This window comes from Drosophila subpulchrella, unplaced genomic scaffold (genome assembly GCF_014743375.2).
Source record: "Drosophila subpulchrella strain 33 F10 #4 breed RU33 unplaced genomic scaffold, RU_Dsub_v1.1 Primary Assembly Seq477, whole genome shotgun sequence".
NCBI lineage: Eukaryota > Metazoa > Arthropoda > Insecta > Diptera > Drosophilidae > Drosophila > Drosophila subpulchrella.
The window spans coordinates 503,944-524,635 of NW_023665684.1; the positions used below are offsets into that span (position 1 = coordinate 503,944).

Consider the following 20,692-nt stretch of genomic DNA (forward strand, 5'->3'; position numbering starts at 1 on the left):
ATTATGTAACCCGCCCAAATTAATTTATTCCTAATTATATCCATTTAAATTATTTATTAATTTAACCTATTTATTTACTATTGGAATATTGTTTATTGTTATTTATTTATTTATATATATATATATATGTTCCCTGTAAAAGTGCGGTACCGTAGGTAGGGTTATAAAATGTTAAAATTTAAGAAAAATTGTGAATTATAACGTGAAAACGAAATGAAGTCGTGTGAGTAGAGATTCGTGTTGGGGGTGAGATGAGTTAGGCGAGGTAACAGGATCCACCGACCAGGATTGGGAGATGTGTCCAAAGGATGTTGCAGGATACACTCATGGTTGGGAGGGACTCCAGGACCACAATAAGATCTGTGTTGTCCAGTCCAGATGTTCGAGAAAAATTTGTCGTGAAATTGCCGTTGTCCGAGTTTGAATTTCCGTTTTGTTTTTGTTGTGTCTGCTGCGTAGGCAACCTTGTTGGTTGTTCCCCTCCCTGGGATGTTCGTTGACTAGCCGGCATATACACTGCGCGAAAAGCAGGACAGGACAAATGGCGCCCAATGAAAATATAAGAAATTAATGAAATGGAATCAATAAAAGTAAAAATTTTCAAGCATAACGTAAAAAGTAAATACTCATCAGAGAATGTGTCAATAGAAAGCGACATCGGAAACCAGCTGTTTGGACCGTGGGCGGGCTTAGAAAGTCGAACCCATCGTAGCCACAGTGAGTGAAATTCCGAAAGGTCCTTTCTGCTGAGCACGATCCTTGCTGAGAAAGAGAAGACCGACTAGAAGTGGACCCATGACCCAGTAAAGCGGGACATGCGTGAATAAAGTGTGACATCGTTGCCCAGCAAGTTTCAAGTAGAGTCTGAAAGATAAGGAGTAAATTAAATTATTAAAATCGTTTAAATACTTGTGAAAAATTGACACGAACGGATTAGGAACTGAAGGAAAGGAGAGAAAAGTTAGTGGATAATGTAAATAGCTACGTCTCATCCCCCCCAGATTAGAAAAATTTGAAGAAAGAGATAAGAAAAACAAATATACATGAGAAAGGAACTAGGATATGCCAAATAGTGATAGGAATAGAGTTCAAATCGGAAGAAAATTGAGGAGAAGTTTGGAGTTCATCCGGAATAGGGGACCAGCAGGTATGACTCCGCCAGTAACTCGCTCACAAGCAAATCAAGAGGAGAAATTGGAGAACATATCGGCACCCGAAGGCATGGAGTCACTAAGGGAGCAGAATCCTGAAGGAATGGGAAGCGGAAGTCCAGGAGAAGCTAGTGGTCTTCAAGCGGTAGGCGGAACCGGGGCCATACCAAAGTCTTTGCCATCTGAGATAAAATCAGGTGTTAATGCGGCACTGGTTCAAGCTCAACATACGTACCAGGTGTACGAAATGTTTAAACAGCAGGTGCAGCAGGATATGATGCAGTTCATGAAGGACATCAATGACTGCAGAGTGGAGTGGCGGAGTGGCGCAGGGATTTCGTAAAGGAAAAAGCAGCATGGCAGGCATCTACGCAGGTTCGCCAGGCCCAAGGACAACAAGTTGGACAGGGCCAAATACCCTCTTCGGGGACGCCGATGCCGCCACATCATGGCCTTGCCGAGCAGCCGCGGGCAAATCCGAGTCAGATGCCACCATTCGACCCGAGGATGCTACAACAACCTCCGCCAATCATACTGCCGGGGGTAAGTCACCACATGGGTTTCCCGCCGCCAACATCTGGGGCGCAGGTGATGAATCGCCACGCATCGGAAGGGTATCGGCAAACCGCCTGGTCGACGGAGCAGGAACCAAGGAGATGGAATGGGTCTCATATGACGCCGCCAGAACATTCTCCTGGAAACGGTGGGACTCACAACAACTTCAATCCAGGACCGGATCAGCGTCGGTCAAGCGGGGCATTGGGCGATTCTGCGTTTAAAGTCGGCCAACTGCGGAAGTGGGGGCTCAGTTTTGATGGAAGTCCCAGAAGCATGCCCGTGTCAGAGTTTATATTCCGCCTCGAACATCTCCAAAGGTCGTATCAGGTGCCGTGGAAGGAGGTTCTAAGAGAATTTCACGTGTTAGTTGAAGGACAAGCCAAGGAATGGTACTGGATGTACGTAAGGTCAACGGAGAAGCAAGAGTGGACTTACCTGAGGTACGCACTACAGCAGCAGTTCCAGAGTCACCGATCCAACTTCGAGCGAGAGTATGAGCTGCGAGAACGGATGCAGAAGCCGGGAGAAACCATCGAGGTGTATATCCAGACCATGCTAGCGCTCAGATCTCGACTAGAGATGCCGTTTTCCGACTTTGACCTGATAAAAGTAATAAAAATGAACATTAGGGATAAGATTTCGAGAATTATATACCCGATATACATCACTAATATGGATCAACTCCGACATGAATGCCACGACGCGGAGAGAATATTGGCGACTCGGTGGACCCGACATCCCAGCAACCTCGAAACTCACCGAGGGTATAAAGATCGTCCGAGGATCGATGAGCTTTGTCCGGAATCAGTCGGAGAAGAAAGTGTACTTGGAGAACAAGAGGAAGTGGAGGCATTAGCTAGACACTGGGAGACCAACAGGGAACGACAGCCACTGACATGCTGGAATTGTGGAACCGTGGGACACCCATTCAACGCGTGTGAATCGGAGGTGTTAAAGGTGTTCTGTTTCAAGTGTGGATTACCCGGTGTGAGGACTCCAAGATGTACTCGATGCCAAACGGGAAACGGTGTGAGGAGCTTGGGCAAGAACGAGGAACCACGCTCCAATCCGTTTGCCACGAACAAGTGAAAGCCTCGTCAAATTGCATGCCTAATGATAAGAATAGCTGTAAGGAGAATAAAATTAGTAAAATTCTGATAGATATAAACAAACCAGCACATACCATTAAATGGTCGAAACGTGAACCAATAGCAGTCCGGGAAGCACATTACCAAGAGGTCAGGAACCGAATATTTGGGAAAAATGATCCGGACCGGAACATTTCGCCAAAAATTGCCAGAGCCCGTAGGAGAAGTCAGCAGCGGAAGGCAGAAAGAAGGATGATTTGTTCGGCCATCAGAGCTGCGGTGGAAGGCGACAACAGACCATTCGCACAGGTGAAGATCGAAGACCTGGAGGTCGTGGGTCTCTTGGATTCCGGGGCATCAGTAAGCTTGCTTGGGGAAGGTTGCCTAGAAACAGTGCAAAGGTTAAGACTGAAATTAGAGAGATCACAATCGATAATGAAATCAGCAGGAGGTACACAGCATCGAGTAGTGGGGAAGATTCAACCCAGCATCACGTATAATGGGGTAACACATCGATTGCCGATACTCCGATTACAACAGGTGGAATCCGAGTTTATGGCCAAAGGAGAACCGATAGAGGCACATATCCTATCCCCCGAGCAGACTGAGCAACTGGAAGAAGCAAAAGGACGTTTTCTGACCTACGAAAGTCAAGGATTAGGACTTACCAAAGTAGAAGAACACTCGATCCAGTTAGTTGAAGGAGCTGTATCCGTCAAGGAGTGATTCTTTCCCGTGTCTCCGGCGAAACAACAACTGCTATTCGCAGAAGTCGATGAAATGCTACGGTTAGGAGTCATCGAGTTAAGTGAAAGTCCCTGGAACAACCGAACGACACTGGTACAGAAACCTGGAAAGAATAGGCTGTGCTTAGACGCGAGAAAACTGAACACACTTACAGTGAAGGATGCTTACCCGCTACAGAACATTGAGTCGATTTTAAGCCGGGTGGATGAGACGATTTTCATCAGCAGTGTCGATTTGAAACATGCGTTCTGGCAAGTGGAACTCGATGAGAAAAGTCGTCCCTTGACCGCTTTCACAATACCTGGAAGGCCACTTTATCAGTTTCGACGGATGCCATTCGGACTATGTAATTCGGCTCAAAGGTTGTGCACGGTAATGGACAAGGTAATCCCACAGCGTCTTCGCAGCCGCGTCTTTGTATACTTGGATGACTTGCTGATGATATCCAAGACTTTCGAAGAACACTGCATGTTGCTGAAAGAAGTGGCAGAGTGTTTGAATAAAGCAAATTTGACGATCGGGCTACACAAGTCAAAATTTTGTTTTAAATACTTGCGACATTTGGGATTCATAATCGGTGATGGGGCCTTGCGGACGGATCCGAAGAAAGTTGAGGCGATTATGAAGATAGAGGTGCCCAAAAATACGCGACAACTACGCAGCTTCTTAGGAACCGCAGGCTGGTATCGCAGATTCATCCAAAATTTCTCCGTTGTAAGTGCGCCGCTCACGGACTGCCTTAAAAATTAAACAAAATTTATGTGGACGGAGGAAGCAACTACGGCATTCGAAACGCTGAAGAAAGCACTTACCTGTGCGCCGGTATTAGCTCATCCAGACTTTGGAAAACACTTCTGGATACAGTGTGACGCCAGCCATGTAGGAATGGGGGCAGTATTATACCAGCAAGACGTCGAAGGATCGGACCGGCCAATAGCATTCTTTTCGGCGAAGCTGAGAGGAGCACAACTCAATTACAGCGTAACGGAAAAAGAGTGTCTCGCAGCAGTAAAAGCCGTAGAAAGATTCCGTTCTTATGTGGAGTTGATGCCGTTCACGATCGTTACCAACCATGCAAGCCTGCAATGGCTTATGACGCTCAAGGACTTGAACGGGAGGCTGGCGCGGTGGTCATTAGCGTTACAGGCATTCGACTTCAACATAGAGCATCGGAAAGGGAAAGACAACATCGTGGCCGACATGCTATCTCGGCCGAATGAAACCGCCGAAGTAGAGTTCTTCGAGTTTGAAACAACTGAATTTGAGAGTCCTGAATACCTGGAAAGACTGCAGTTGGTTGAAGAGCAAGGAAGATATAAATTTCCGGACTTACGTGTGGAAGAAGGACTTCTATTCAAGAAGACACACTTCAATAGAGAGGAAAGTGGGGAATTTGAATGGAAACTGTGGATTCCTGAAGCATTGACGACAACTCTAATCCAGCAAGCCCACAGCGGCGACATGGCGATGCATGGGGGTATGGCAAAGACCTTGGCGAGACTTCAGCAGATGTATTACTGGCCCAAAATGGTAGTTCAAGTCCGAGACTTTGTAGCAGCCTGCGAAAACTGCAAAGACAACAAGCACACCACACAGATAAAGCGACCAGTGATGGGGAAGGATGTACGGACAGATCGACCCATGCAAAAGATGTACCTGGATTTCTTAGGAAAATATCCGCGGTCTCGCCGAGGAAATACCATGCTATTTATCGCATTAGATCACTTGACCAAGTTTGTGTGGCTAAAAGCGATGCCGAAGGCCACATCGACAGCTGTAATCCGATTCCTGCAAGAAAGAATATTCACCCAATTCGGAGTTCCGGAAACAATCCACACGGACAACGGAAGACAGTTTGTATCCAAGGAATTCGAGATTATGCTACAAGAATATGGAATTACACACATGAAGACAGGGAGATACGCACCACAATCCAATGCTTCGGAAAGAGTGAACCAATCCGTATTAGCAGCAATCCGAGTAAACATCCAAGATGACCACACGCGATGGGATGAACACTTACCGGACATACAAGCGTCGCTGAGGTCATCCATACATAGCAGCACCGGAACTTCGCCGTATTTTGCCATGTTCGGACAGCACATGTTCACGAACGGGAAAGATTACTCGCTGGCTCGCAAGTTGAATGCCCTGAATGAAGCTGAGATAGCCCAATTGCCCAGGTCGGAACGACAACAGCTATCCAGAGAAAAAAATAAAGGAAAGGATACATCAGGCCAACGAGAAAGCAGCGAAGAGTTACAACTTAAAGGCCCGAGAGATTCGATACTCACCGGGGCAAGAAATATACAAGAGATACTTTGTCCTAAGTGACTTCAGCAAGAATAAATGTCGAGTCACAAAAGCGTTGGGAAACTCTTTGTACGCTTTAGAAAACTTGCGCGGCAATCCTTTGGGAGTTTTCCATGCAAAGGATCTGAAAGAATAGTGCCCGGCTAGCGAATCACACTCACCAGGCATTAATCTCAGGGTTGTGGGCGGTGGCCTACGTTGGGCAGTACAACCAGCAGAACACGCACATCCTCCACTCCAGTTCCGAGACGAGCATCGAAACCGTAGTGTGCTTGTTATGTGCTAAACGACAAAAATATGCACAAATTGGAATTTAGCAAAGCTGTTTACCTTAAGACTGATAACGATAGGCGAAAAATCGATACAACACTATCGACGACTCGTGAGTTCAGGGAGTCGTGCAGCTTAGACAAGTCATGGAACTGGTTCCTTAAACCGGATAACTCCCAAATGAACCAAGGTTGAAATTCGAAAAGTTTGAGTGGTTTTTGGGCGAAGAGAGGCTTGAAAAATTGAAACAAGCAAGGGTTCTGGTGGAAAAAAATATATATAAGATTAGAAGTTCAAGTTCCAGTGAGTGATAAAAAAAATCCTTGTTAATGTGAGTGTAGTTGAAATATAAATATTTATAGAATATTCCGTGAGGGAAAAGCCTGGAGCAGGAAAATATACTGACGTAAGGAGAGACGAAGACCAGCCACCAGGAGGAGATCTACATTTTCGACAAGAAAATTGGCCACACATCCCCGGGTGGCCCCAGGTTTTTATTCGCCCCTTATATTTGCCACCCAGAATTAGCAAAAGGTTCACGAAAACTACAAGCGGCAAACAAATTCAAAGAGCCGAAAATTAATACAAAAAAAAATTGAGACTGTCGTTATTGATTATGTAACCCGCCCAAATTAATTTATTCCTAATTATATCCATTTAAATTATTTATTTATTTAACCTATTTATTTACTATTGGAATATTGTTTATTGTTATTTATTTATTTATATATATATATATGTGTTCCCTGTAAAAGTGCGGTACCGTAGGTAGGGTTATAAAATGTTAAAATTTAAGAAAAATTGTGAATTATAACGTGAAAACGAAATGAAGTCGTGTGAGTAGAGATTCGTGTTGGGGGTGAGATGAGTTAGGCGAGGTAACAGGATCCACCGACCAGGATTGGGAGATGTGTCCAAAGGATGTTGCAGGATACACTCATGGTTGGGAGGGACTCTAGGACCACAATAAGATCTGTGTTGTCCAGTCCAGATGTTCGAGAAAAATTTGTCGTGAAATTGCCGTTGTCCGAGTTTGAATTTCCGTTTTGTTTTTGTTGTGTCTGCTGCGTAGGCAACCTTGTTGGTTGTTCCCCTCCCTGGGATGTTCGTTGACTAGCCGGCATATACACTGCGCGAAAAGCAGGACACGACAGTATTGACCAGACCAATACATTTCAGTTAAAATATTTTATCTAGCATAAAAATTGTGGGCGCCACAGGTTTGGGCGGATTGTGGGCGTTACAGTGGGCGTGGCATATTCGCGTAACAAACTTGCGTTTAAATCTGAGAATTCAATTCTCTATCATTGATAGTTTCCGAGATATCCACGTTCATATTTACGATTTTTTGAAGTTTGTGGACGGTTTGTGGGCGTGGCAAACTTTTTTTTGGGTCAATCGATAGGTATTGACGAGAGCAATACATTTCAGTTAAAATCTTTATTCTAGCACCAAAACTGTAGGAGCCACAGTTGTGGGCGGTTTGTGGGCGTTAGAGTGGGCGTGGCACTTTGCTAAAAAAAACTTGCGCTGCGTAAGAAGCTCAGGAATCTGCACGCCAAATCTCAATAGCCTAGCTCCTATAGTTTCCGAGATCTCAGCGTTCATCCGGACAGACGGACATGGCTAGATCGACTCGGCTAGTGATCCTGATCAAGAATATATATACTTTATGGGGTCGGAAACGCTTCCTTCTGCCTGTTACATACTTTCCGAGGAATCTAGTATACCCTTTTACTCTACGAGTAACGGGTATAATAAGCATGCATCAGGGTTATATGTGTGTATGTATGGGCGTATGATATGTGTGTTTGTCGGAACTTGGAAATATATGTGTGTAAATTGTAATTTAAATTTGTAATTTGTAATAACTTTGGAAATTGGAAATAATGTGGACTGTATTGTAAATGTCTCTGTAGAACTGTTCGCAGGGTGCAACGCTAATGGAAGTATGTGCATATGAATACGAATATGTATGGAAATGGCAAATACGAAAAAAAAGCTGGAATATGGCGATCGTATGCACAATGGAAATGGCCGATCAGACAGATATAAGAAAATTGGGTTCTTGGGAAATATCTGGCTGGTCGGCAATGGAAATATGGAATATTCGTACTTATCTTGGACTTTTTGAAGAACTCGGAAAACTCCGCTGCTGAACGCTGGAACTCGTTACCTGTTGGAAATATCCGGCTCGAAGGACCATGAAATGGAGGGTAGCGGCTTTCCTAGGTTCTGCAAGCTCTGGAGAAATTCCTGGAAGAAATATACTTCAGGACAAAGCAATAAAATTAGACGTCGTTTCACTTGGACTTCACTTTATTAGCCGCAGCGTGGGCTTTCTTTGTGTGATAACTTAGAACTCCCAGCTTCTCCTTAACTCTAATTTTAGGAGAGCGGGGGCGGAGACTGTTAGCAGTCCGAGAGCGAGATGAGGGACCATCTGGACGTAACTGCTCTCGTCTGTTAACCACTAACATTCACAGTAGCTCCTCCTTGGAGCGGACACCTCCTATGCTTAGATATAACATTTTTGAATTAGTTCTGAGTTTCGAATTTAATTTTATTAAAATCGGACGACTATATCTTATAGCTGCCATTGGAACGATCGGAAAATTGGTGGAAAAATAATAAAAAACAAATTATAGCTTCGGTGTTTTTTAACATATAAGCGCCTATGCTTGGAAATAACATTTTTTTATTTGTTCTGAATTTCAAATATAATTTTATCATAATCGGACGACTATATCATAAGGCTGCCATTGGATCAATCGGAAAATTGGTGAGAAAATAATATTAAACATATTATATCTTCGGTGTTTCTTAACATATAACCTCCAACGCTTGGAAATAACATTTTTAAATTAGTTCTGAATTTCGAATTTAATTTTATTAAGATCGGACGACTATATCTTATAGCTGCCATAGTAACGATCGGAAAATTGGTGTAAAAATAATATGAAACAAATTATAGCTTCGGTGTTTTTTAACATATAAACTCATCTGCTTGGAAATAACATTTTTATATTAGTTCAGAATTTCAAATTTAATTTTATCATAATCGGACGACTATATCATATAGCTGCCATTGGATCGATCGGAAAATTGGTGGGAAAATAATATGAAACATATTTTAGCTTCGGTGTTTCTTAACATATAACCTCCTATACTTGGAAATAACATTTTTGAATTAGTTCTGAATTTCGAATTTAATTTTATTACAATCGGACGACTATATCATATAGCTACCATTGGATCGATCGGAAAATTGGTGGGAAAATAATATGAAACATATTATAGCCTCGGTGTTTCTTAATATACAAACTTCTACGCTTGGAAATAACATTTTTGAATTAGTTCTGAAATTCGAATTTAATTTGATCAAAATCTGACGACTATATCATATAGCTGCCATAGATACGATCGGAAAATTGGTGGAAAAAAAACATGAAACAAATTAAAGCTTCGGTGTTTTTTTAACATAAAACCTCCTACACTTGGAAATAACACTTTTTTTTATTAATTCTGAATTTCGAACTTAATTTTATCAAAGTCGGACGACTATATCATATAGCTGCCATAGGAACGATCGGAAAAATGGTGGGAAAATAATATGAAACAAGTTATAGCTTCGGTGTATTTTAACATAAAACCTCCTACGCTTGGAAATAACATTTGTTTTATTAGTTCTGAATTTCAAATTTAATTTTTTAATAATCGGACGACTTCGGTGTTACTTAACATATAACCGCCTACGCTTGGAAATAACATTTTTTTTATTAGTTTTGAATTTCGAATTTAATTTTATCAAAATCGGACGACTATATCATATAGCTGCCATAAGAACCATCGGAAAATTGGTGGAAAAATAATATGAAACAAATTATAGCTTCGGTGTTTTTATACCCGTTACTCGTAGAGTAAAAGGGTATACTAGATTCGTCGGAAAGTATGTAACAGGCAGAGGGAAGCGTTTCCGACCCCATAAAGTATATATATTCTTGATCAGGATCACTAGCCGAGTCGATCTAGCCATGTCCGTCTGTCCGTCCGTCCGGATGAACGCTGAGATCTCGGAAACTATATGAGCTAGGCTATTGACATTTGGCGTGCAGATTCCTGAGCTTCTTACGCAGCTTGTTTCAGCAGAGTGCCACGCCCACTTTAACGCCCACAAACCGCCCAAATCTGTGCCTCCTTCAGTTTTGATGCTAGAATTAAGATTTTAGCTGAAATGTATTGTTTTCATCAATACCTATCGATTGACCCACGCCCGTTTTATCGACCACAAACCGCCCCCAATCTTCAAAAAATTGTAAATATGAACGTGGATATCTCGGAAACTATTGAAGATAGAGAATTGGGAAAAATTGGGTATTAGCCTTGTACGCAGCGCAAGTTTATTACGCGAATATGCCACGCCCACTATAACGCCCACTATAACGCCCACTATAACGCCCACAAACCGCCTAAGCCTGTGGCGCCCAATTTTTATGGTAGTTAAAAAATTTAAACTGAAATGTATTGGTGTCGTCAAAAAAAATTTGCCACGCCCACTCTAACGCCCACACCGCTTAAATCTTTCTCCCGCGGTAGGTGGCGCATTTCAATCACGCTTTGCTGCTTGCATATCTCCATTTCCCTTTGGTCCCTTAAGCTGAGTAATGGGTATGTGATAGTCGAGGTACTCGACTATAGCGTTTTTCCTTGATTAACATATAACCTCCTATGCTTGGAAATACAATTTTTTTTTAGTTCTGAACTTAAAATTTAATTTTATCATAATTGGACGCCTATATCATATAGTTGCCATAGGAACGATCGGAAAAATGGTGGGAAAATAATATGAAACATATTATAGCTTCGGTGTTTTTTAACATAAACCCTCCTATGCTTGGAAATAACATTTTTTAATTAGTTCTGAATTTCGAATTTAATTTTATCAAAATCGGACGACTATATCATATAGCTGCCATGGGAACGATCGGAAAAATAGTGGGAAAATAATATAAAACATATTATAGCTTCAGTGTTTCTAAACATATAACCTCATATGCTTGGAAATAACATTTTTGAATTAGTTTTGAGTTTCGAATTTATTTTATTAAAATCGGACGACTATATCATATAGCTGCCACTGGATCGATCGGAAAATTGGTGGGAAAATAATATGAAACATATTATAGCCTCTGTGTTTCTTAACATGTAAACTCCTACGCTTGGAAATAACATTTTTAAATTAGTTCTGAATTTCGAATTTAATTTGATCAAAATCTGACGACTTTATCATATAGCTGCAATAGGAACGATCGGAAAATTGGTGGTAAAATAATATGAAACAAATTATAGCTTCGGTGTCTTTTAACATAAAACCTCCTACGGTTGGAAATAACATTTTTTAATTAGTTCTGAATTTCGAATTTAATTTTATCAAAGTCGGACCACTATATCTTATAGCTGAGGAACTTGTGAGATGGTTCCAAAGTCGCCTGGCTGGGGCAACCGAGCGGGTCGCCTCTCTCGAGGCCAACTGTGAATAAGCTGGTGGGATAAGTCAAACACGGAATCGTGGACGGAAACCCCAGTAAATAAACAGTCCCGGACAGCCAGCGGGTATTTTGCAACGAAGCAATACCGACGATGCGAGTTGTTCAGCCGCATCTAAATAGTTGCTTTACACAAACCCACTCCCAACACAACACCTACCCAACTCCCCTCCCAAACAACATCTCACTCCGGGCCGGACTACGGTGTAATACGGACCGTGCCAAGAGTCAGCCTGGCTGGGGGCCCGGATCAAAACTAGCCCAGTCTCAAACGGTGTGCTCAGGGACATGGCGACCCCCTGTTCTCACTATCGCCTTACCCGGGCATCGCGGATCTCTGCCCGGCGGACTTTTACCCTTCTCCGCAACTCGTGGGACCAATTATGGAACAAACAAAGTCAATTAATAAAATAACACAAAACACAGAGACGGGTACTCTTAAAAAACCCATGGATAAGACGAACACTGGTTCCACCTTCCATACCAGCAAGGTCCAGAAAGGGCCGCATCCCAAACTGGGGATGATGGGTGGCAGAAAGCCAGCCGCAAACGCCTCCGCCACGTGCGCATCTGCGCCGAAAGCAGCGGTAGGCACTGCCAAGGCGCTCGGGCCACCCGCTGGTGCTAAATACCCTTACGCAGAAAGGCGGACTGCCGCCCAGACACTGCGCTCACACAATAGGAGCACCGTTGCCACACCTTCGCCTGAATGGCTAAAGAAGGTAGAGTGGGCAAGGAAGGTGCTTCCAAACTACGGGCAAGAAAAGCCCACTCAAGAGGGGACTCAGGCGAAAAGGCAGCGATCCCTCGAACTACCCGGGCCATCGGCGAAGAGATCGAAGATCCAGCCATCGGTCTCTTTCGCCGAAATCACGAAGAACCGTGTACTACTCGGCCTGATTGACAGGGGAAATCTGGAGGGCAGGATCCCCAGAAACAAGTGGAAGGCAGTGGAGTCCCACCTTTCCCTCATTTGCCTGCGAATGGTACGAGAGAAGCCAGGCACCTCGCCCTGCTGCATGGACCAGGGCAGCGTCAAGGTGGTGGCCTGCGACAGTCAGCGGTCGGCTGACATGTATAAACAGGCGACGAGCAAGCTCGGCGAGGTATACGAAGGGGCGAACATCGTTGCGCTTGACTGGTGCGACGTCCCCAGTAGACCCCGAGTCAGGATCTGGCTTCCAGCAGCGATCAAGGCGCCGGAGGACATCCTCTTCATGTTGCAAGAATGCAACCCGCACCTCCCCACGAAGGACTGGAAAGTCGTCAAGGTGGAGGAGCATGAAGGGGATGTCAACCAGGCGATTTTGGTCCTGAACAAGGAGTCAGTTGCTCCGATCGAGACTGCTCGAGGAGTGCTGAACTTCGGGTTCAGTGCGATACACATCAAGGTGTATAAAGGCGACTCCAACGCCGCTAGCAGCTCTGCTGGCAACCCAGCCGAGCAGGTGCTTGCTGAGGAGCTGGAGGCACCTGGTGGGCCGGAGGACGGCTACTCTACCGATTCGTCGCTAAGCAGAGAGATGCAAGCGCTCGGACCGGCAATCGAGGACGTAGACCTCAGCGACACAGAGGAGGCCGACGTCACTGTGGTGGAGGTTGAAGCTGTAGATGTCACTTCTACAAATAAACCTTCACCACAGTAAAGCAGCGTCTGCTGCACTTCTGCTTCGCCTGACAGAAGGCGGAGCCTACCTAGTCCTCGTACAGGAACCTTGGGTAGTAGGAGGCAAGGTTGCTGGACTAGGAACAAAGGAATACAAGCTTATGCTTGACCTCAAAGAAGGTAAAATTCGAACCTGCATAGTAGCCAAAAGGCATCTTAGTATATTTCTACTTCGCAATTACAGCAACGGAGACAATACCGCAGTAAGCCTGGAGCTGCAAAGTGGCTCTATAAGGGTTCTATCGGCCTACTTGGCTTTTGAGAAGGAAAACCCCCCAGATGCGCTGGTCAGAGACCTGACAGAGGAATGCGAAAAGCTCAAGAACGGATTGGTAATAGGCTGTGACGCCAACGCCCATCACACCCAGTGGGGTTGCCCAAGCAACAACGACAGAGGTGAGTCTCTTTTTGATTTTATTCTAAATTCGAACCTATTCTTATGCAACAGGGGCAATGTCCCTACTTTCATCACTAAAGCTTGCCAAACGATCATAGATCTAACTTTGGTATCAGATTCACTCGTAGGCGCAGTCAAAAACTGGGCAGTCTCTGACGAGCACTCCTTTTCGGACCATAGGTTCATAGAAACCGTATTGTCCCTTGATTCGCCCTTGCCGGTCAGCTTCGCCAACCCCAGACGAGCGGACTGGCACAGGTTAAAAAGAAGTTCTGACAAATATCCTCCCCATGGAACCGTCAGAAAGCATCACAAACCCACAGGAGCTGGACGAAACAGTATACAAATTCACAGAGGCATGCAACACTGCCTTCAAAGTGGCATGCCCCACAGAGAAACCAAGAGGAAGGAAAAAACCCCCCTGGTGGACCCAACAACTATCTATCCTCAGAACCAACTGCAGATGCCTGTTTAACAGAGCAAAGGCGGGAAATGAGGACACAAATTGGCTGAACTACAAGCATGAACTAGCCTCCTACAAAAAGGACATTAGAAGAGCAAAACGAACGGCATGGCAGACCTTCTGCTCTGACATAGAAAAAACAACTGATGCCGCAAGGCTCAGGAAAATACTCTCTAAGACAGCCGCGCCTTTGGGCTATCTTCAAAAAGCAAATGGATCATGGTCAGACTCCAGTAAAGAGTCCTTGGACCTGCTCCTAGACGCTCACTTCCCGGGGAGCCAACAAGCAGGTCATCCTCTTGAAAGAGGAGCGGGAGACGGAATCGAATTAGATACACTCCTATCAGACCACAACATGAAATGGCCCATTCATAGTTTCAAACCATACAAATCGCCGGGACCGGACGGGATAACACCGGCTCACATCCAACAAGCAGGACAAATAGCCATAAACTGGTTGAAAAAAGTCTTCCAATCCATCCTGGCGGTAGGGGAACTACCAACAGCATGGCAAGAAACAAAGGTGGTTTTCATTCCCAAGGCAGGGAAGGCCACTCACACCACAGCAAAGGATTTTAGGCCAATAAGCCTAACATCTTTCCTGCTTAAGAGCTTTGAAAGAATGATAAGCCTACACATAAGGGCCACCGTAGACCCGACACAAATATCAGAAGCACAACACGCTTACACCAAAGGTAAGTCAACCGAATCGGCGCTACACTTGGTGGTAAGCAGCATCGAGAAATCACTGAACATCAAGGAATACACACTGATCGCCTTCCTGGATGTAGAGGGAGCTTTCAATAACGTGCTTCCCACTGCTATAACAGAATCTCTCACAGAACTAGGGGTTGAGCCGCCAATGGTGAGGCTAATCCATAAATTGCTGATAAGCAGAATGGTCACAGCCACACTAGGGACCTCACCCCAGACTAGACTAGTGAACAGAGGCACCCCGCAAGGAGGTGTACTGTCACCCCTCTTGTGGAATATCGCAGTAAATAAACTACTGCGGATTCTAGAGGGAGGAGGTTGTAAGGTCGTGGCATACGCAGACGACGTCGCCATCATCTTTAATGGAAAATATCCACAAACACTTTGCGATCTTATGACCGCTAATCTTAAAATACTATCGGAATGGACGATAGCGAACGGACTCGGGGTAAATCCCTCGAAAACAGAACTTGTTCTATTTACAAATAGGTACAAAATTCCACAACTTAACCCACCCATTCTAAACAATTGTAATCTCTCTTTTAGCGATCACGCCAGGTACTTGGGGTTAGTGCTAGATAAACGCCTCAAATGGGGCTTAAACAACCAAGAGAGAACCAAAAAAGCGACCATTGCACTTTACTCCTGTAAAAAAGCAAACGGGCTAAGATGGGGCATGTCCCCAAGAATATTTAACTGGATATACACAGCGGTAGTCAAGCCAATCCTACTGTACGGAGTGGCTCTGTGGTGGACCGCCTTGCACAAAAAATGCATACTGACTCCTCTAAACAAAGTACAGCGAATGGCGGCTTTGTGTATTAGTGGAGCCCTTCGAACCACCCCGAATGAAGCGCTGATTGCGATCTTGAACCTCCCTAGCCTGGACTTAGCAGGCATGGAAAGGGCCAAATCGGCAGCTATTCGACTGAGGGACACAGGGCAGTGGAAAGCCCAATTTTATGGCCATGCTAAAATCCTCCAGCATGATAAATCGATTCCGAAGATCACGGATCTATGCAAATCCATTGAATATACTCACACACCCTTTGAGGCCCTGATTCCCGATAGAGAGGAATGGGAACAGGGCCGACCGGGCACGACGGACGCAATCTGTTTCTATACAGATGGCTCCAAATTAAAAGGACACGCTGGCGGAGGTGTATACTCCGAACAATTAGATATCAGGAAGTCATTCAGGCTCCCGGACCACTGTAGCGTCTTTCAGGCGGGGGTCCACGCTATAAAAGAAGCACTAACCTGTTTAGGGAACTTTAGCCTCCAGAGAGGACACCTAAACATATATAGTGACAGCCAAGCGGCTATTAAGTCGATCTACTCGACAAACACCAACTCCAGTACAATAGCAGACTGTCGCAGATTTCTCCACGAGAAGGCAAATCAGTTTACTATCAGCCTAATATGGGTTCCGGGTCACCGGGACATCGTAGGCAACTGCATAGCGGACGAATTAGCCAGGCAGGGCACCACCAAGCCTCTCCTACCAGGACAGGAAAATGTCGGTATGCCCATGGCTACTTGCAAACTAAACATAAAAAACCACTTCAACACACTAGCCAACACACATTGGCAAAACGCACCACAGTGTCGCATCTCTCACCAGACATGGCCTGTGATAAACAACAAAAAAACCTCGGAGTTACTCAAACTCAGCCGCACAGAGTGTGGCATGTTGATTCGAGCTCTTACAGGCCACTGGCTTGTTGGCGCACATGCCGGCAGGCTTAAAGCCCCGCAAAATGATTTCTGCAGAAGTTGCAGGGATGAGGAAGAAGTGGAAACGGTAGAACACCTTCTCTGCTTCTGCCCAGCCCTATGCAGACTCAGACTGAAACACTTAAGAAGCCCCTTCATTGACGATCTTACCGAAATATCGGAGATAAATCTCAAAAGCATAGGTGCCTTTATTAAATCTTCCGGGTGGAAGACATGCTGATCAGCTTAACATAGGCTGAAACTACTAGAAACGGGACCCCAGAGAAGGAAAAACGAGATCATGCGGTATCACAATGGACCCATTGAGGTCTAAGTGTGCCGGACTATAGTCCGACAGCCGCCCTAACCTAACCTAACCTAATCTTATAGCTGCCATAGGAACGATCGGAAAATTGGTGGAAAAATAATGATAAACAAATTATAGCTTCGGTGTTTCTTAACATATAACCTCCTATGCATGGAAATAACATTTTTTTAATTAGTTCTGAATTTCAAATTTAATTTGATCAAAACCGGTCGACTATATCATAAAGCTGCCATAGGAGCGATCGGAAAATTGGTGGAAAAATAATATGAAACATATTATAGCTTCGGTGTTTTTTTAACATATAACCTCCTATGCTTGGAAATAACATTTTTTTTATTGGTTCTGAATTTCAAATATAATTTTATCATAATCGCACGACTATATCATATAGCTGCCATTGGATCGATCGGAAAATTGGTGGAAAAATAATATGAAACAAATTATAGCTTCGGTGTTTTTTAACATATAGCCTTATATGCTTGGAAATAACATTTTTTTATTAGTTCTGAATTTCAAAATTAATTTTATCATAATCGGACGACAATATCATATAGCTGCCGTTGGATCGATCGGAAAATTGGTGGGAAAATAATATGAAACATATTTTAGCTTCGGTGTTTCTTAACATAGAACCTCCTACGCTTGGAAATAACATATTTCAATTAGTTCTGAATTTCGAATTTAATTTTATTAAAATCGGACGACGGTCCACTATAACGTCCACAAGCCGCCTAAATCTGTGGCGCCCACAATTTTCATGGTAGATAACAAATTTTAACTGAAATGTGTTAGTCTCGTCAATACCTATCGGTTAATCCAAAAAAAAATTTCCACGCCCACTCTAACGCCCATAACGCTTAAATCTGTCTACCGCCTTTAGGTGGCGCATTTCAATCACGCTTTGCTGCTTATCTCCATTTCCTTTTGGTCCCTTCAGCTGAGTAACGGGTATCTGAAAGTCGAGGTACTCGACTATAGCGTTCTTCCTTTTTTAACATATAACCTCCTATGCTTGGAATTAAATTTTTTTTTTAGTTCTGAATTTAAAATGTAATTTTATCACAATTGGACGACTGTATCATATAGCTGCCATAGGAACGATCGGAAAAATAGTGGGAAAATAATATAAAACATATTATAGCTTCGGTGTTTCTAAACATATAACCTCCTATGCTTGGAAAAAACATTTTTGAATTGGTTTTGAATTTCGAATTTAATTTTATTAAAATCGTATGACTATATCATATAGCTGCCATTGGATCGATCGGAAAATTGGTGGGAAAATAATATGAAACATATTATAGCCTCGGTGTTTCTTAACATATAAACTCCTACGCATGGAAATAACATTTTTTAATTAGTTCTGAATTTCGAATTTAATTTAATCAAAATCTGACGACTATATCTATAGCTGCCATAAGAACGATCGGAAAATTGGTGGTAAAATAATATAGAACAAATTATAGCTTCGGTGTTTTTTTTAACATAATACCTCATACGCTTGGATATAACCATTTTTAATTAGTTCTGAATTTCGAATTTAATTTTATCAAACTCGGACGACTATATCTTATAGCTGCCATAATAACGAACGGAAAATTGGTGGAAAAATAATGAAAAACAAATTATAGCTTAGGTGTTTTTTAACATATAACCTCTTATGCATGGAAATAAAATTTTTTTAATTAGTTCTGACTTTCGAATTTAATTTGATCAAAATCGGACGACTATATCATATAGCTGCCATAGGAACGATCGGAAAATTGGTGGAAAAATAATATGAAACAAATTATAGCTTCGGTGTTTTTTAACATATAACCTCATATGCTTGGAAATAACATTTTTTTTATTAGTTCTGAATTTCAAATTTAATTTTATCATACTCGGACGACTATATCATATAGCTGCCATTGGATCGATCTGAAAATTGGTGGGAAAATAATATGAAACATATTTTAGCTTCGGTGTTTCTTAACATATAACCTCCTATGCTTGGAAATAACATTTTTGAATTAGTTCTGAATTTCGAATTTAATTTGATCAAAATCTGACGACCATATCATATAGCTGTCATAGGTACGATCGGAAAATTGGTGGAAAAATAACATGAAACAAATTATAGCTTCGGTGTTTTTATACCCGTTACTCGTAGAGTAAAAGGGTATACTAAATTCGTCGGAAAGTATGTAACAGGCAGAAGGAAGCGTTTCCGACCCCATAAAGTATATATATTCTTGATCAGGATCACTAGCCGAGTCGATCTAGCCATGTCCGTCTGTCCGTCTGTCTGTCCGGATGAGATTTGGCGTGCAGATTCCTGAGCTTCTTACGCAGCGCAAGTTTGTTTCAGTAAGGTGCCACGTCCACTCTAACGCCCACAAACCGCCCAAAACTGTGGCTCCTACAGTTTTGATGCTAGAATAAAAATTTTTACTGATATGTATTGTTTTCACCAATACCTATCGATTGACTCAAAAAAAAATTTGCCACGCCCACTTTTACGCCCACAAACCGCCCACAAACTTCAAAAAATCGTAAATATGAACGTGGATATCTCGGAAACTATCAAGGATAGAGAATTGGGAGCTCAGATTTAGATTCCGTAGCCTTGTGCGCAGCGCAAGTTTGTTACGCATATATGCCACGCCCACTCTAACGCCCACAAGCCGGCCAAGCCTGTGGCGCCCACAATTTGCATGCTAGATACAACATTTTAACTGAAATGTATTGGTCTCGTCAATACCTATCGATTGACCCAAAAAAAAATTTGCCACGCCCACTATAAAGCCCATAACGCTTAAATCTGTCTACCGCCGATAGGTGGCGCATTTCAATCTCGCTTTGCTGCTTGCATATCTCCATTTCCCTTTGGTCCCTTTAGCTGAGTAACGGGTATCTGATAGTCGAGGTACTCGACTATAGCGTTCTTCCTTGTTTTAACATAAATCCTCCTACGCTTGGAAATAACACTTTTTTTATTAGTTCTGAATTTGGAATTTATTTTTATCAAAATCTGACGAACATATCATATAGCTGCCAAAGGTACGATCGGAAAATTGGTGGAAAAATAACATGAAACAAATTATAGCTTCGGTGTTTTTTTAACATAAAACGACTATATCATATAGCTGCCATTGGATCGATCGAAAAATTGGTGGGAAATTGGTGGGAAAATTATATGAAACATATTTAAGCTTCGGTGATTTTATAACCTATGGGATATATTTTAGCTTCGGTGTTTCTTAACAAATAACCTCCTTCGCTTGTAAAAAACACTTTTTTTATTAGTTCTGAATTTCGAATTTAATTTTATCAAAATCGGACGACTATATCATATAGCTGCCATTGGATCGATCGGAAAATTGATGGGAAAATAAAATGAAACATATTATAGCCTCGGTGTTTCTTAAAATATAAGCTCCTACGCTTGGAAATAACATTTTTGAATTAGTTCTAAATTTCGAATTTAATTTGATCAAAATCTGACGACTATATCATATAGCTGCCATAGGTACGATCGGAAAATTGGTGGAAAAATAATATGAAAAAAATAATAGCTTCGGTGTTTCTTAAAATATAACCTCATGTACACCGGGGGGTAGCGGGGTACCGTGGTGGCGCTGATGGACTGGCGTGGGAGGCGACGGCGGGAAACTGTCGGCGTCGGCGGGCTGCTGCGCTGGGCTTCGGCGGTTTGCTGATGGTGCGGTTTGCTGCTGGTGCGGCGGAAGCTGT

General features: G+C 43.0%; 1 protein-coding gene across 1 annotated transcript; it reads right to left on the reverse strand.

The window, feature by feature from the left end:
• Positions 1 to 287: 287 nt before the first annotated feature.
• LOC119562450 lies at positions 288 to 1,539 on the reverse strand. Its single transcript, XM_037875638.1, has 3 exons — positions 1,387 to 1,539; positions 631 to 864; positions 288 to 516 (listed from the first exon to the last, which is right to left on the reverse strand). Exons 1-3 carry the CDS (start codon positions 1,516 to 1,518, stop codon positions 325 to 327), a joined length of 558 nt encoding a protein of 185 aa, XP_037731566.1. The 5' UTR covers positions 1,519 to 1,539; the 3' UTR covers positions 288 to 324.
• Between the last annotated feature and the right edge of the window lie 19,153 nt (positions 1,540 to 20,692).